The 17148-nt window shown below is 40.3% G+C and overlaps 2 protein-coding genes across 3 annotated transcripts; one reads left to right on the top strand and one right to left on the bottom strand.

Moving 5' to 3' along the window:
• The first annotated feature begins 578 nt into the window (after positions 1-578).
• Positions 579-4683, top strand: pdcd2 (programmed cell death 2). Its single transcript, XM_021581320.3, has 6 exons — positions 579-962; positions 2588-2827; positions 2933-3073; positions 3237-3337; positions 3764-3877; positions 4150-4683. The coding sequence occupies exons 1-6, from the start codon at positions 674-676 to the stop codon at positions 4306-4308; spliced, it is 1044 nt and encodes a 347-aa protein (XP_021436995.1). The 5' UTR covers positions 579-673; the 3' UTR covers positions 4309-4683.
• On the bottom strand, positions 4328-13014 carry tbp (TATA box binding protein). Of its 2 annotated transcripts, none has more exons than XM_021581318.3 (8): positions 12895-13014; positions 12217-12418; positions 11773-12098; positions 11500-11587; positions 7737-7828; positions 7488-7655; positions 7238-7332; positions 4328-5858 (listed from the first exon to the last, which is right to left on the bottom strand). In XM_021581318.3, exons 2-8 carry the CDS (start codon positions 12265-12267, stop codon positions 5779-5781), a joined length of 900 nt encoding a protein of 299 aa, XP_021436993.2. In that variant the 5' UTR covers positions 12268-12418; positions 12895-13014; the 3' UTR covers positions 4328-5778. The 2 variants fall into 2 exon arrangements, with proteins under 2 accessions (XP_021436993.2, XP_021436994.2); XM_021581319.3 differs by having other exon boundaries at positions 12217-12346; positions 12895-12998.
• Between the last annotated feature and the right edge of the window lie 4134 nt (positions 13015-17148).

Below are 17148 nucleotides of genomic sequence, written 5' to 3'. Positions count from 1 at the left end.
AACTCAAGTTCCACAGTAATGAAGGCTTTATAAAAGTTTAATTATACAATGAAGCTATCATGGAAGTTTAGATCAGAATAGTTAATAAGGTCTAACACCAGTCGGATATTATTAGATATATGTCTATTCCTCATGAAGCCAGATTGGGTATCTTCTATAATTGAGCCCAACTTTGCCTTCATTCTTTTTGCAAATATAGAGGCTAATATTTTGTAGTCGTTATTGAGCAGACAGATTGGACGCCAATTATCGAGAAGCAAATATGTATTGAACTTAGGTATTAATATAATCAGACCTTGAGTCAAACTGGGAGAGCATTATTTGCAATGCTTTTAGAAAAGACCTCCAACAGAAATGGGGCTAACTGTTGATAAAACGTTTGTAAAACTCAGCAGATATACCATCAGTCCCAGGAGACTGATTTTTAAGGTGTTCATTTATTCGATTGAACTCTTCAACTATAATAAGGTCATCACACTGTTCCCTCTCTAGTGTTTTAATTGCAAATAGGCGATATGGCAGGAGCGCGAGTTACACGGAACGTTTGCCTTCTAAAAGTACTGTTCCACTCCGGACATATTTAAAAGCTACAACAGTGACGCACGTTGGAATTTGTTGTGAGACAGCTAGCCAGCGATTGAAAGAGTACGATCAAATTAGTAAAATTAACACTATGGCAGAAACAGGGGTTGCTCTTGGCTTTTTGGAGGAGGCCGAAAACTGGCAACTACAGAGTCATCAGTTCCCCAGCAAAGTTGGAGGCAAACCTGCATGGTTGAGTCAGTTGGACATCCCAGGTCTTCCCGAGTTAGAATGTGGGAAATGCCATCTTCCTACCGCATTTCTCATGCAAGTTTACGCTCCAATAACTGGACAGGATAGAAGTTTTCACCGAACTATTTTTGTATTCTGCTGCAAGACACCAGACTGCTATTCACGAAACGACAGCCGTTGTCTGAAAGGTAAATGGCTGTTAGCAAACTAGCTATTGCATTTCCATCAACATCACACCCATAGTCACATGGTCAGGGAAGGAGAGGGGCACACTAAAAGGCTGGGATTATCCACCGCTCCCACCAGTGTAAAGTTAGCTACAGCGGTGCAACAGTTGGAGTGGGGTTTGAATTTGCAAACCTGTTAGAGGGCAAGCACATTACCACAGATGGAGCAATGAGCCAGATATTTCACCGATTGGATGTGTGAAGCATCCGGTTGGCGTTTCCACTCACTACCAAATATGGTGAGAGGAAGCCCAGTGGTCGGCAGTGGAATATGGTGAGAGGAAGCCCAGTGGTCGGCAGTGGAAGATGGAGCCAGGTGGATTTTGGCCAACATAATGCCAATTTACTCAAGGATGAAACGTTTGACGTCAATAGTTTTCTGTTCTCAAAACTATAATCAAACAGATTTGACCTTTTTCCAAAGTAAAAAAAAGTTTAGAAGTAGTGCACGTTGAGTTATTTCACACGTGCACTTCAGAGTAGGCGTCCCCTAGCAGAAAAATGCAAATACATGCTACAACGCACCAATAGGATCTCGCTAGCTCCTGCTTGGCTCTGCCCCCTCTGCTCCCTTTTAAAATTCCAGACTTTGGCCATAGGCGAGTTAAACAAATCTTTGACACTACCAAAGGTCCAGATCCATCCCTTGGCAAGAGGAAGCGGTTTGGTAGTTGCAAAAAGCAACCTTATCTCCTTATCCAGCTGAGCCTTGAGTGTAGTTATGATGTGCAACATTAGTGATTATAGGCAGGAATATTCCCGATCCACATCAACAGGACTGCAGTAGTCAGCAATTTTAAGTTCCTTGGCGTCCACATCACCAAGGACTTCACATGGACCAACACCCGTGTCAATATTTCCAAAGGCGGCTGATGAAATTTGGCATGCCACCCCGGGACCTCTCCAAATACTGCTGCACCATCGAGTTTCCTGACCGGTTACATCACAGCCTGGGACAGGGAATTGCTCTGTCCACGACCTTCCAGCAGGTGGTGAAGACAGCCCAGCACATCACTGGGGCCGTGTTCCCACCCATCGAGGACATCTACTTGAAACAATGCCCAAGGAAGTCCCACAGCATCATCAAGTACCCTACACACCTCAGCCACGAGCTATTCATTCCCTTACCATTGGGCATACAGTATTGGAGCATGAGGTCTGATACTAACAGGCTCAGAGACAGTTTATATCTACAAGCCATTAAAGCAGAGTCTGCTGAACACTTGAACTGGACTGACCACCTGCTCTGACTCTGCACACACACCACAATGGCTGCTAGCAAACGCTTAATTACTATTGCTAATACTGCACAATTTAAACACTTATCCCCCAATTCCCTCTCTTCCCCAATACACATACATATTGGACTATAAAATTGTCCCTTCCTGTATTATACTTATGCTAAAATGTTTATTCTATTGAGACATTTATGTTAATGTTATTTTATTTCTTGTTGCGTTGTCCAGAAGGAACCTGCAAGTAAGACAGCGTATACCATGTTTATCCTATACATACGACTAATAAAACGAATGATGTTCCTCTGCTTTTATTCTGCTCAAGCTGACATTGAGATTACTCTTTTCTAGTATTTCGTAGCCAGTTGCCAAGGAGAAACGACTTTTATCCCTACAATCCTCCATCTGATGAAGACCCCAATTGGACTGAGCGTGACCCCTGTGTCCACAGTTCAGGGGTTAAACTATGCAAGCTCTGTGGCTGTCCTGGTCAAAAAGTTTGCTCTAAATGCCATGCAGTGTCCTACTGCAGCAAAGAACACCAGACCATAGACTGGAAACACTGTCACAAGAAAGAGTGTTGCAAACAAGGTAATTATACTGCTACCATAAACTGTCACACTATTTGTAATAATGATGAAATTGTGTTTTCTGCTCGCCTGAAACATAAAAATTCAACTTTCAATACATGTTTAGTGCCGTCCAGTGCAGTGCCTTCCCCATTCCTGTTCCCCGAGTTGGAACTGGTCACAGAGCCTGAGGAACATCAGAAAGAAGAGTCTAGTCAAACGGTGGGGGATGCACAGAATAATGTGGAATGCTCCTCCTTAGTTGATGGTAAGAAGTTAGACTGCATTGCATTTACATGCCTAGTCTTTTCAGATCCATTAAGACACCAAAAGGAGGATGAGAGAAAATGTTGACGTTGGACCCAACCTAAATAGCAGTCTATACATGATTACAATTTCTGTTGTATAAAATCATGCTTTCTATTCCACAGATTTGGCTGAGACAGAACTTGAAAACATGGCCATGCAAGAAACAGAAGATGGCAAAGTGTTCCAGAAGTTTAAACGGAGGATTGCATCAGAGCCACATCAGGTAACATAACTCTTCAAGCAGAATCAGACATGAAGAGCATCAGAATTACTCAAATATATATTTGACCATCGTGTAGATAACTCTGAAATTAATCATTTTTTAATTGAAACAAATCGCTTGTGCACAGACGCACATCATTTAGGATGGTATCGTAGCTTCTGTCAAGACAGATGCAAAGACTCATATTTTTTTCTGTCACTGATCATTTGGACAAATCACGATTTAGCAGGTATTCACAGCTTTCAAATTTCATAAGGAGAGGTGACATTCGGCGAATGCTCTGGCTGAGAGTTTCCATTTAGCCGGGTGGAGACTTATTAGTATATTTTCATACATCTCCCTCAGAACTTAATCAAGCATCTGATTAAATTATTTTAGTTCTGGGTTTCCTAAATTACTGAAGACCATAATATTGTGTTATTGTAGGTTTTGCGATATTTCAGAGATGGCTCTCCTCTTTGGGTTTCGTCTGAACATGTTCCTGTGGAGAAGGGCATCCCACATTGTTCATGTGGTTCCAGGCGTATCTTTGAATTTCAGGTATTTGCAACAGAAACCGTTTCTATTAAACAAATTCAGGTAGGTCCCTCAATTTCTTTGTTTAGATCCTAGAGTAAATGTTTTGCAGTGGTTTGCGACTAATGAATACACCCCTTAAGCCTAATCCTGGACTAAACCACACTTTCAGTGGAGATCTTTGATCCAGGACAGAACTTAATCTGGGTCCGGAAAACCAGACCTTAATGTTTCAGATGTCTAAGGCTTGCTGTTTATAAATGACAATGTGCTGATAGTGTTTTGCATCGCAACAGGTCATGCCCCAGCTACTGAATGATCTGAAAGTGGACAGCCCTGATGCCAGTATAGACTGGGGAACCTTGGCTGTCTACACATGTGCTGACAGCTGTGACCAAGGCAACAAGTACTCTTCTGAATTCATCTGGAAACAAGATTTCACAGAACAGAAATAATTGTATTAAAATCCAAATGTACCTAGTTAAGAAAATATTTAGTGGGGTTTTTGCATAGTTATACTGTCCCTTTGTCTCAGTGGCTATTTCCTTTCCTAGAGAAACTACGCATAAACAGCCACAATCTGTTCCAAATCGCTCATACATTTTGTTTTGAGGAATCTTACTTCAGGTTGTTACATTCTTACTTTATCACCATAAGCAAAAAAACATGTCATTTGTTTTGCCATAGGACTAATAGTTTGCATAGCTTCAACTGGTTTAAAAACATTTATGTAATGCAATGTCCTTTTGAGCATTAAAGCTCAAATTAAAACATGTTAATGTCATGTGACATTGTGAGTCCATTCATTAAACTGGTCATGCCATCTCAAATCCATGTACAGTCATTCCCTGGATTGTTGTAAATCTTACCATACCCTGAAGACAAAGCTTTTTAAACTAAAGGAGGGAGATCAGAATTAGTAAGGAAACATTTAACTGTGCACAAGGTAGCAAAATAACATTTAAAACAAACAAATTACTGACAGGGCTTTCATGGTAGACCAAAAATACAGTGTGTAAAATGAAACAAAATCCATGGTGAATTAGGCTAGTTAGTCCATTATAGCATTAAAACATGAGGGTTCTTCAATCATGACCAAAAACTGAATGAGAAATAAGACATGAGGTACATACAGATGACTAATAACATTCCTAAGATGCAGACTAAGGCTGCATCATTAATGTTCCATTTTCTTGCCTTCAGTACCAGTCGTCCAAACAATGTTAAAATAATGACAAATTGGGTAGTTAAGCCTTGCTGCAATACAATCCCAAGTGAAATTCTTCATACAACAATGAAAAAGACTAAAAAACATTTAAATTATGAATCTTAAAATGTCTGTAGGGAATGTGTGGACAAAGATGCACTGAAAAACTGTAGGTTAACAATAAAACCTACTTTAGAAAAATTAAAGAGCCAGCCAAGACTGCCTTATTTAATAAGCAAGAGTCACTTAAAAAAAAAAAAAAAAAAAAGCTAAAATACAGCATTTCTCCAAGTATCACCTTTATCTACTCCCCCAGATTCAGATATACTCATAAATACCATGCATGTCCAGTATGAAGGAAGTTAAAAGGTATTTTCGCGAGCCAATGCTAACTAGCATTAGTGCAGTGACTGGAAATCTACGGGTATCTGCTAGCATGCTAAAGCTAGTTAGCATTAACTCAAGAAACTACATTTAACTTCCTTCATACTGGAAACAGACATAAAAATGGTATCCACGAGGTCATCTGACTAAGTAGATAAAAGGCCTCATTGCCAAAATCTCAGAAGTATCCCTTTAAGGTGAATAGGAGTGGTCCCTGCTTTGTTGATTAAACTGTACAGGTACAATCAGAGTCCCAATGGAACGGGTCACAACAAAAGGACAAGTGTCCCCGTGACTATTAAAACAAATTTTTAAAATAATGTCAGACAAATATTTACGTCGTCTTCCTGAATCCTTTCAAGATCGGGTAGATGTTTTCAAATGCTTCATAAATTTCTCCTCTCACCTTTGCACCTTGAAATAAGCAGCAACAATAGTAAAATACGCAAGTTACATTTGACAAAAATTGACAACAAATTCCCTTTTTCTACCGTTGCTTGCCAAAGTATTCACCCCCCTTGGCATTTTTCCTATTTTGTTGTCTTACAACCTGGAAATAAAATTTATTTTGGGGGGGTTTGTATCATTTGATTTACACAACATGCCTACCACTTTGAAGATGCAAAATATTTTTTAAATATGAAACAAGACAACAAAAAACGTGTGTGCATAACTATTCACCCCCCCCCAAAGTCAATGCTTTGTAGAGCCACTTTTTGCAGCAATTACAGCTGCAAGTCTCTTGGGGTATGTCTCTATAAGCTTGGCACAGCTAGCCACTGGGATTTTTGCACATTCTTCAAGGCGAAACTGCTCCAGCAGTTGGATGGGTTCTCAATTGGATTGAGGTCTGGGCTTTGACTAGGCCATTCAAAGACATTCAAATGTTTCCCCTTAAACCACTCGAGTGATGCTTTTGCAGTATGCTTAGGGTCATTGTCCTGCTGGAAGGTGAACCTCGATCTCAGTCTCAAATCTCTGGAAGACAAATAGGTTTCCCTCAAGAATGTCCCTGTATTTAGCGCCATCCTACAATTCTGACCAGTTTCCCAGTCCCTGCCAATGAAAATTTTTTTCTTTAAGCAATGGATTTTTTTCTGGACACTCTTCCGTAAAGCCCAGCTCTGTGGAGTGTATGGCGTAAAGTGGTCCAATGGACAGACACCCCAATCTCCACTGTAGAGTTTTGCAGCTCCTGCAGGGTTATCTTTGTTGCCTCTGATTAATGCCCTCCTTGCCTGGTCTGTGAGTTTGGTGGGCAGCGCTCTATTGGCAGGTTTGTTGTGCCATATACTTTCAATTTTTTAATAATGGATCTAACGGTGCTCCGTGGGATGTTCAAAGTTTCTGATATTTTTTATAACCCAAACCTAATCTGTACTTCTCCACAACTTTGTCCCTGACCGGTTTGGAGAGCTCCTTGGTCTTCATAGTGCCGCTTGCTTGGCAGTGGGGCATTTCAGAACAGAGATCATGTGACACTTAAATAAAGTCCACTTGTGTGCAATCTAACTTATTATGTGACTTCTGAAGGTAACTGGTTACACAATTTCTTATTTAGGGGCTTCATAGCAAAGGGGGTGAATACATATGCACGGACCACTTTTCCATATATCTTTTTTTAAACAAGTTAGTTTCTTAATTTCACTTCACCAATTGACTTTGTGTTTGTCCATTACATGAAATCCAAATCTATTTAAATTACAGGTTGTAATGCAACAAAATAAAAACACCAAGGGGGTGAATACTTTTGCAAGGCACTGTATGTCATTAGGAAAAGGAGAAAAACTCACCTGTTAATACAACTTTGCCTGAAACGAATATCAACAGGACAATTCTGGGTTTGATCATTCTATAGATTAGCCCAGGGAACAACTCCGGTTCATAACTGAAAAACATGATCTTTGCTCTCAGTACTAAATCACTTTAGGAATACCAAACGCAGTATTATAAATAATGAACAAAATGACAGAATTCCAAGTATGACAATGCATCTCCTCAGCTATTACAGACTTTAATATTGCAGTAGTGAATTTTACAAACCTGCTGAACTGCTGGTGAGTTAGTACAAGTCCCTCTAACCGAATGGGGAATTTGACATCACAGCTGCCCACCATGTTCTGTATCTTGAAATCAAGGAATTTGGCTGGGAAGCCCAACTTCTGCACGACTCGGGCATATTTCCTGGCCGCCAGGCGGGACTGCTCTTCACTGGGAAGGGGAAGCATGATGCCTTTAAATAGATGTTCTCATATGTTTTGTGTTTTTTCTTTGTTGAAAGAAGATACTAACCTTTTGGCTCCTGTGCACACCATTTTCCCAGAGCTGAAGATAAGTGCAGTTGTTCTTGGCTCTCGTATTCTCATGATAACAGCAGCAAATCGCTGTAAGACAAAGTTGTGAATTTGTTCAATAGAACAACAGTGTCTTGGTGGGACATTCTCAGACCAGAAGCAACATGCCTTTCAGGCCCATTCTAGTTGGCATTTTAGCTTGGTCCCATTTCACCTTTCCCTGGGCCCTGACAATGATTTGGAAAAGGTATGTACAGCACTAGTTATTATATAGGATGAGCTGTGTATTCTCGACATGGGGTCTGAATACTTTCCGAATCCCCTTTTCCACATGTATAGAATAAGGCTATAACGTAAAATTGATTAAATTGTCTCTTCAATCTACACACAATACCCCATATTGACAAAGCAAAAACAGCTTTTTAGAAATGTTTGCAAATATTTAAAACTGAAATATCACATTTACATAAGTATTCAGACCCTTTTCTCAGTATTTTGTTGAAGCACTTTTGGCAGCGTTTACAGCCTCGAGTCTTCTAGGGTATGACGCTACAAGCTTGGGGCACCTGTATTTGGAGAGTTTCTCCCATTCTTCTCTGTAGATCCTCTCAAGCTCTGTCAGGTTGGAAGGGGAGCGTCGCTGCACAGCTATTTTCAGGTCTCTCCAGAGATATTTGATCGAGTCCAGGCTCTGGCTGAAGCCACTCCTATATTGTCTTGGCTGCGTGCTTAGGGTCATTGTCCTGCTGGAAGGTGAACCTTCAATCCAGTCTGAGGTCTTCATCAAGGACCTCTGTCCTTTGCTCCTTTCATCTTTCCATTGATCCTGATGAGTCTCCCAGTCCCTGAAAATTATCCCCACAGAATGATGCTGCCACCACGCTTTACCGTAGAGATGCTATTGGCCAGGTGATGAGCGGTGTCTGGTTTCCTCCAGACTTGACCCTTGGCATTCAGGCCAAAGTTTAATCATGGTTTCATCAGACCAGAGAATCTTGTCACAGAGTCCTTTAGGTGCCTTTTGACAAACTCCAAGTGGGCTATCATGTGCCTTTTACTGAGGAGTGGCTTCTCTTCATCTGGTCACGCTACCATAAAGGCCTGCTTGGTGGAGTGCTGCAGATATGGTTGTCATTCTGGAAGGTTTTCACAGAGGAACTCTGGAGTTGTCATAGTGACCATTGAGTTCTTTGTCACCTCCCTGACCAAGGTCCTTCTCCCCTGATTGCTCAGTTTGGCCAGGCAGCCAGCTCCAGGAAGAGTCTTGGTGGTTCCAAACTTCTTCAATTTAAGAATGGAGAACACTGCATTCTTGGGGTCCTTCAATGCTGCATTCATTCTTTGGTACCCTTCCCTAGATCTGTGCCTCGACACAATCCTGTCTCTGAGCTCTACAGACAATTCCTTCGACTTCATGGCTTGGTTTTTGCTCCGACATACATGGTCAACTTTGGGACCTTATATAGACAGGTGTGTGCCTTTCCAAATCAGGGGTAGGGTAGCCTAGTGGTTAGCGCGTTAGATCTAGGGAAGGGTACCAAAGAATTAATGTTGCAAGTTCAAACCCCCGAGCTGACAAGGTACAAATCTGTAGTTCTGCCCCTGAACAGGCAGTTAACCCACTGTTCCTAGGCCGTCATTGAAAATAAGAATTTGTTCTTAACTGACTAGCCTAGTTAAATAAAGGTAAAAATACAATTTTAAAAATCATGTTGAATTAAGGTTGACTCCAATCAAGTTGGAGAAACATCAAGGATGATCAATAATAACAGGATGCACCTAAGCTCAAGTTTGAGTCTCATAAATACTTGTGTAAATAAGGTATCTTGAAATAGTATAGCTTGAAATAAAACTTTATAAAAGATTCTGTAGATGAGGGAAAACATCTAATATATACATCTAATAATATAACATTTTAGAATAAGGCTGTAAAAATGTGTATAAAGTTAAGGGGTCTGAATACTTTATGAATGCACTAACTACATTTTAATAATTTAGCAGACAAACTTATCCTGAATGACTTACAGGAGCAATTAGGGTTAAGTGCCTTGCTGAAGGGCACAGACAGATTTTTCATCTAGTCAGCTCTGGGATTTGAACCAGCAACCTTTCGGTTACTGGCCCAACACTCTTAACCACTAGGCTACCTGACTATTGATGTGCATACCCATTACTTATATATTGTCCATACACACACACTGCATATTTATATTACGGACTGATATTGCTTCTTCAGATATTTCTTGATTATTTTTTGTCAAAGCCGGGGGGGATTATTTGTGTATTAAGCATTGTACTTTTGGACACACCCTGCTGGAGCTAGAATCAAGCATTTCGCTGCACCTGCTTTAACTTTACACTCGTACCCATATGCGGGTTGAAAACAGGAGATTTGCGCACTGATAAACAGCTAAATTGGAATGCAGTGGCTGTAGAGTAAAATGCCATACATGACATCAGAGCTCTGGCTTTGCGCTTCACAGCACTGTATGGGTTCAGAGCTTGAGCACTTCGCACGACAAGACATTGCCTCCATCCCTCCCGCAACTTATGCACAAAAAATAATAATTGTCTGTGGTAAATGCTGTAAATTAAGAGGACTCAATGTATTTTCAAATATGAGATGTTGAGAACTATAATAAATGCCTCTGATGTCATACATCAATATTTACATATCTTGCATTACTCATCTCATAGCATAGAATACAGTATATCTATTGCATCTCAGCTTATGCCACTCTCACATTGCTCACCCCTATATTTATACATTGTTATTCCTTTCACTTAGACATGTGTGTATTAGATTTTTGTTGTGGAATTGTTAGATATTACTGCACTGTTGAAACTAGAAGCACAAGCATTTCGCTACACTTGCAATAACATCTGCTAACCATGTGTATTGTGACCAACATAATTTGAAACAAGCCAAACACCTGTGAGTCCAAATGTGCACTTCACATTTCCAGATCAAAAAACTCATATACAGTGTCAAGGTTTATGATCACAATGTTTGATGTACAGGATTACATGGCGACATACCCTGGGTTGTTCTGAACAGAATGTTAGTCTGTTGAAGAAAATTCACCGCGGCACACACACCTGAATGCACTCATGATCCCTATGCGCACTAAAATGATGATCCGTTTCCCTGAATTGCATTGTGAAAGCCTAACACTGTTGTGTCCTATATTATAACTTAGCTAGTCATGTTGACAAGAGAACAGGTTTTCAAATGATGCCCATCTGACCCAGATTGCAATTTATAATGGACCACTTTTGGATTGCATAAACAGTAATTGTGTGATGGCGGGAATTTGGTCCAAACAAAACAACCACAAGTGTGCTGCTCTAGTTCCTCAACGGCACAGCCAGGAGAGCTAAAAAAATAAAAAGCACCTTATAGTTTAAGACTGAGTCATAAAAGTGCATTGAAATTACTTTGGAATTGTGCACATTGGAGAGGTGTGTGGCCACTTGGAGACACCAGTTAGTCCTCTCAAAAAAACACAGTTATTGTTTATGTTACTGAATGTATTCAGATTATTTTCAGATTTAGTTATAGTACAGCAAATGTAAAATACACATCAAATCAACAGTGTAATGTTTAGATTCAGTCATGAGTCAGATGAACTGTTGCCAAAATTCCAATAACCTCTAAACTGTTCCCTTTCTATTGCTACCATGGTCAATTCACACAACGGTAAATAGTTAGCATCTGCTAATCTGTGTATGCAACAAATTAATAATAACAATATGCTTACCTTTGGATTGTACTCAGCATTTCTAGCTCGGAGTGCTATTGTTTTTAAGTCAAGTTTACAGCCCAAGTTCACAGTGGATACGATATTCCTTGAGAGAAGGAAATAAACCATGCAATCAGGATGGGAGATTCTCCTTATTGATATGGTCACATCACTATAAAAATCATATTCAAACCATCACTATTCACCTTAATCTTTTAGCTTCTTGTGTTTCAGGTTTATAGCTGTACCTACATAGTGGTTGAGACTAACACATTATTCAAGAACACTTACTGTAGTTGTGGGACAATCCCAGAGCTCTCAGATGCAGGTGTGGCAGGTGTGATGGGTGTCATGGGGGTTAGCGGTGTAGTGGTGTAGAGAGGGGTGTTTCCTGGCAGTGTGGTGGTGGTGACCGTTTGGGAGTGATAAAGCTGTGGAGTCTGTCCCGAGCCCCCTGACACCCCACCCTGCTGAGTCGAAGCCTGCTGCTGCTGTTGTTGCCGATGCTGCTCCTCCAGGAGAGACAGGCTGTTGGTGTTCGTCACAGGTTGGGGAGTCAGACCACTGCCATAGGGCATCATGGGGCTGAAGATAGGCATTCCAGGTGTCATTGCCCCCTTGAAAAGACGTGAGAACAAGCCCTCCATTAGGCTAGTTGAATCTAGAACATGTGAGCAAAGCTGTGTTGTCAACAAAAACATCTCACTGACATGTATTATTAGTCAAATTAGTTACCTGAGGGGAGGCAAGACCCTGGAAAGGAGGCAAACTGTTGTTCTGCTCCATGTCCTCAAATTATGAAGGTGGGCAGTTGGTTGACCCTCTCAAAGGAAATAAATTCAGAGACCTAGGACTAGGAGCAATTCTGAAAATGCCGACAAAAGTCATGTGTTGGAACGGAGCGTAGCAGGGAACCCCTTTGCTAGATAATTTTGACCTGAAATAATATTAGAAGAAAAAAAACATACATAAAGTTAGCTAAGCATCGAGACCGGTGAAATTGATACCAAGTAACCCTGCTGTCAAGAAACTTGATCATGACTCAACTAGACCACATTATGCAGCAGTAGCTAGCGAAAAACTATTGACCGCTAACGTTAGCAAGCTAGTTAAACTTAGCCTTTGCAAACCTTCAGCTAGCTACAGACAGCAATAGTGGCGCACGAAATCCCTCTTAATATAGCTAGCACTAACATTACACATTGGAATATTTAAATCCAATGTTCACAGAACGCGTACAACTTGTTTGGCGCAAAAATCGCAACTGAATTGATGATTGGCAGAGCTGGCCAGTCTAACGTTAGCGTAGTATTTACGCTAGCTAGCTACTTCCATGTCAACACTCATGTGGTCATAAGTGTTTTGCACACTAAGTGGTGAAGTTGAGATGGGACAACATTTTCAAATACTCACCACGTCCCTAAAACGGCACTTAAAATGTCACATTAAAAACCTAGCCGCTGCTTTCACTGGTTCATGCGCTCACTCGCTCAAAAGTTATATCCGGTATGGTACTTAAACACTTCCGGTGTCAAAGTTCACATAACATTTTTGGTTATTTTATCTGGCAGGAGCAAAGGCAAAGGTTATCCAAAATTCAAAACAGAAATAAATTGCTGTTCAAGAAAAAACGGTTGGCATTATGCATTTTCTTTCGTGATTTTCTTTGCTTCAATCCCTGTTTCAGCAGTCCCCCTCAACCCTTACATATGTGGCAGCAGAAAAATTATCCCTGGTTTCTGGCCTTTGTCAGAAGCGTTACCCCTGGTTGCATAGGGGCAGTACCGATTTTAGCATGTACATCTTGGTGGAGCAAAAAAATATATGTGGGACGCATGCCAGCAAAGCCACTACACAACACTAAATAATACATTATTTCGTAGGACCATCGTTAAATCTCCTAGCTGTATCCCAAAACCATCATTATTAACGTTGCATGTGAAAACGCTCGTAATCTAACGCTTGCCTCAGACCACTCGTAGAACAGCTAAACGCATCGGTCGATTATTTTTCGCCCTCCCGTGTAACTTTATACACAAGATATTCACTGAACATAGAATCATGTGGTTCATTAGCCTCTGTTCCCGCGATAACTTCAGAACAAAATTGACTACAAATAAAGTTGCCAATGTCTTTACAAATAAAACAAGCTAGCGACGTATAAAAAATGCTTCAAATTAAAACCGAGATGACTGCAATAAAATAATACAATAGGTTATAGGCATACTTACATTAATTTGACAAATTTCATGCTCAATAAATTGAGTTATATTTTGCTACTTGTATGCTCTGTTGGCTAATGTGTCTATATTTCATGTGTAGCCTAGCGTGCGCAATGATCTTGATTTAGTGCATTATTTTAGGTTAAGCAATAAGCCGACTCAATATTTGCAGCCATAGGTGATATCTTTCTTGGAGCTGATCCCTCCTCAGTATTGTGGAATAATTATAGTGGTATGGTAATTCGTAAGATCTGAATGGAGAAAACTGATCCGATATCAGTACCGACACATGCTTCAAAAACGCACTTAGCAAACGTTCGTTTTCTCTGCTTGTTGTTTTGGAAAATGTATGTTGTGCTGCGTTCAAAAACTAGTTGAAACTAGGAAATGTCCAACTTGCTGATTAATTAAACGCGGCACGTGTATAACAACAACCAGTTAGCAAATCTGAAATGTCAGTTTCCTAGTGTCATATATACACATATTCATATACATAGCTCATATATCAAGCACATATATTAAGCCGCCTGACTCGTCATTTCACGCACCCCTGTCCAAACAGGAAGCACCCTAGCCCCAGCCATAAACTGCCAGTTTCAGTTCCCCTTATCTCACGACTCCTGGACACACAGACACTTCATCGCACGAACACACACACCTCACTCCCCCCTCTACTGGTCGGGTGCCAAGAGCAGAGGACTCTGCTGTGCACCAATGGGGCCTGCTCTGGCTGGAGCAGGCCCACCTCCAACTCTTCGGGACCAGTCAGAAGACCAACACGACAAGACTCCACCTACATTATTCCATGTATAAAATCTGCTGCAACCTTTGTCTAGGTCCCTTTTTCAGCTAACTCCTTCTGAGCTATATGAATAGGTCCGTGCACGTTAAACTGCAGGACAAGATATCTTTTGACTTTAATAAACTGCCTTTTTGCTATACTTGATTCTACTCTGTCCAGCGTCTTGATTTGGTCTCTTTCTCTCGTAGTTAAACATCAACCAAACTTGGTAGCAGAGGATGGTTCTCAACATCTGAATTCGATCTATGACAAGTTGATGTGAGAGGAGACAAATCATTGGGTGCAAACCAGACGGAAGAGTGACCTGTCGCCAGGAGACATCGGCCATTCAACTTGCCTCAGGAAACTGATCAGAGCGCTCGACATAAAAGGTAAGCAGAGCCTGTTAAATCAAAAATCTGCATATTATATTTTAGTCAATTGCCAAATTTTTGATCAGTAGTACTGAGCGTGAGTATGAATTGCTGTTAAATTACTTTTAAGAAATTAAGGCATGGTTAAAAGGTATCTTGCATAAATAGAGACTGGTTAACCTGTTAGAGCTCTAGGGGCGCTATTTCATTTTTGGATAAAAAACGTTCCCGTTTTAAGCGCGATATTTTGTCACGAAAAGATGCTCGACTATGCATATTCTTGACAGTTTTGGAAAGAAAACACTCTGAAGTTTCAGAATCTGCAAAGATTTTGTCTGTAAGTGCCCCAGAACTCATTCTACAGGCGAAACCAAGATGATGCATCACCCAGGAATTAGCAGAATTTCTGAAGCTCTGTTTTCCATTCTCTCCTTATATGGCTGTGCAACGAATGAGCCTACACTTTCTGTCGTTCGCCCAAGGTCTTAGCAGCATTGTGACGTATTTGTAGGCATATCATTGGAAGATTGACCATAAGAGACTACATTTTCCAAGTGTCCGCCTGGTGTCCTGCGTCGAATTCGGTGCGCAATTGCCAGCTGCTTCTACTTTACCATTTGATTCAGGGGAGAAAGCATGTGTCCAAGAACGATGTATCAATGAAGAGATATGTGAAAAACACCTTGATGATTGATTCTAAACAACGTTTGCCATGTTTTCAGTCGATATTATGGAGTTAATTTGGAAAAAAGTTCGCGTTTTGAGGACTGAATTTTCAGATTTTTTTTGGTAGCCAAATGTGATGTATAAAAGGAGCTATTTCTAATACACAAGGAATCTTTTTGGAAAAACTGAGCATCTGCTATCTAACTGAGGGTATCCTCATTGAAAACATCAGAAGTTCTTCAAAGGTAAATGATTTTATTTGAAGGCTTTTATGTTTTTGTTAATGTTGCGTGCTGGATGCTAACGCTAATGCTAACGCTAAATGCTAACGCGAAATGCTAACGCTAGCTAGCTACTTTTACACAAATTATTGTTTTCCTATGGTTGAGAAGCATATTTTGAAAATCTGAGATGACAGTGTTGTTTACAAAAGGCTAAGCTTGAGAGATGGCATATTTATTTCATTTCATTTGCGATTTTCATAAATAGTTAACGTTGTGTTATGCTAATGAGCTTGCTGATAGATTTACACAATCCTGGATACAGGGGTTTTTTCATAGCTAAACGTGACGCAGAAAACGGAGCGATTTGTCCTAAACAAATAATCTTTCAGGAAAAACTGAACATTTGCTATCTGAGAGTCTCCTCATTGAAAACATCTGAAGTTCTTCAAAGGTAAATGATTTTATTTGAATGCTTTTCTGTTTTTTTGTGTAAATGTTGCCAGCTGAATGCTAATGCTAAATGCTACGTTAGCCATCAATACTGTTACACAAATGCTTGTTTTGCAATGGTTGAGAAGCATATTTTGAAAATCTGAGATGACAGTGTTGTTAACAAAAGGCTAAGCTTGAGAGCTAGCATATTTATTTCATTTCATTTGCGATTTTCATGAATAGTTAACGTTGCGTTATGGTAATGAGCTTGAGTCTGTATTCACGATCCCGGATCCGGGATGGGGAGATCAGAAAGGTTAACTGAATCTGCATGTAAAATGTCCTATTGATATGTTGTGTACTATCGAATAGGTATTGTAAGAGGTGTAGTTAACAGATAAATTAACTGAATCTGCATGTAAAATGTCCTATTGATACGTTGTGTACTATCGAATAGGTCTTGTAAGAGGTGTAGTTAATTTATAAATGAACCGAATCTGCATGTAAAATGTCCTATTGATACGTTGTGTACTATCGAATAGGTCTTGTATGAGGTGTGGTTAAATGAACCGAATCTGCATGTAAAATGTCCTATTAAATGAGTTGTATATTATCTAATAGGTTGTGTAAGAGGTGTAGTCGAGTAGAAATAGTATATGTAAGTTTGGCGTTCCACAAGACAGTGATCGGGAATGATGTGACCATTGCACATCAAACTATAACATAATATAACCAGTTTTGACGTTCCGCAATTTTGTTGTGCCCAGTTCAGAGAAAACATTTGTTGGGGAATAATTTGCCATACTGTGAATGCATAAACGGTGTAAAATTGACGTCCGCTGAGCCCAAATACTGCCCATACCAGCCGCCGAGCTGCGAATTAACCCAGCCGCCGTGCTGAATGCTGACTGGTTGCTATTTTCCTTTTTCTGCTGTTGGTATTCCCCAGGAGATAGAATTATTCTGAA

This window comes from Oncorhynchus mykiss, chromosome 23 (genome assembly GCF_057628025.1).
Source record: "Oncorhynchus mykiss isolate SJ-2025 chromosome 23, ASM5762802v1, whole genome shotgun sequence".
NCBI lineage: Eukaryota > Metazoa > Chordata > Actinopteri > Salmoniformes > Salmonidae > Oncorhynchus > Oncorhynchus mykiss.
The sequence above is the reverse complement of the archived record's forward strand: the minus strand, read 5'-3'. Positions and strand labels throughout refer to the sequence as shown.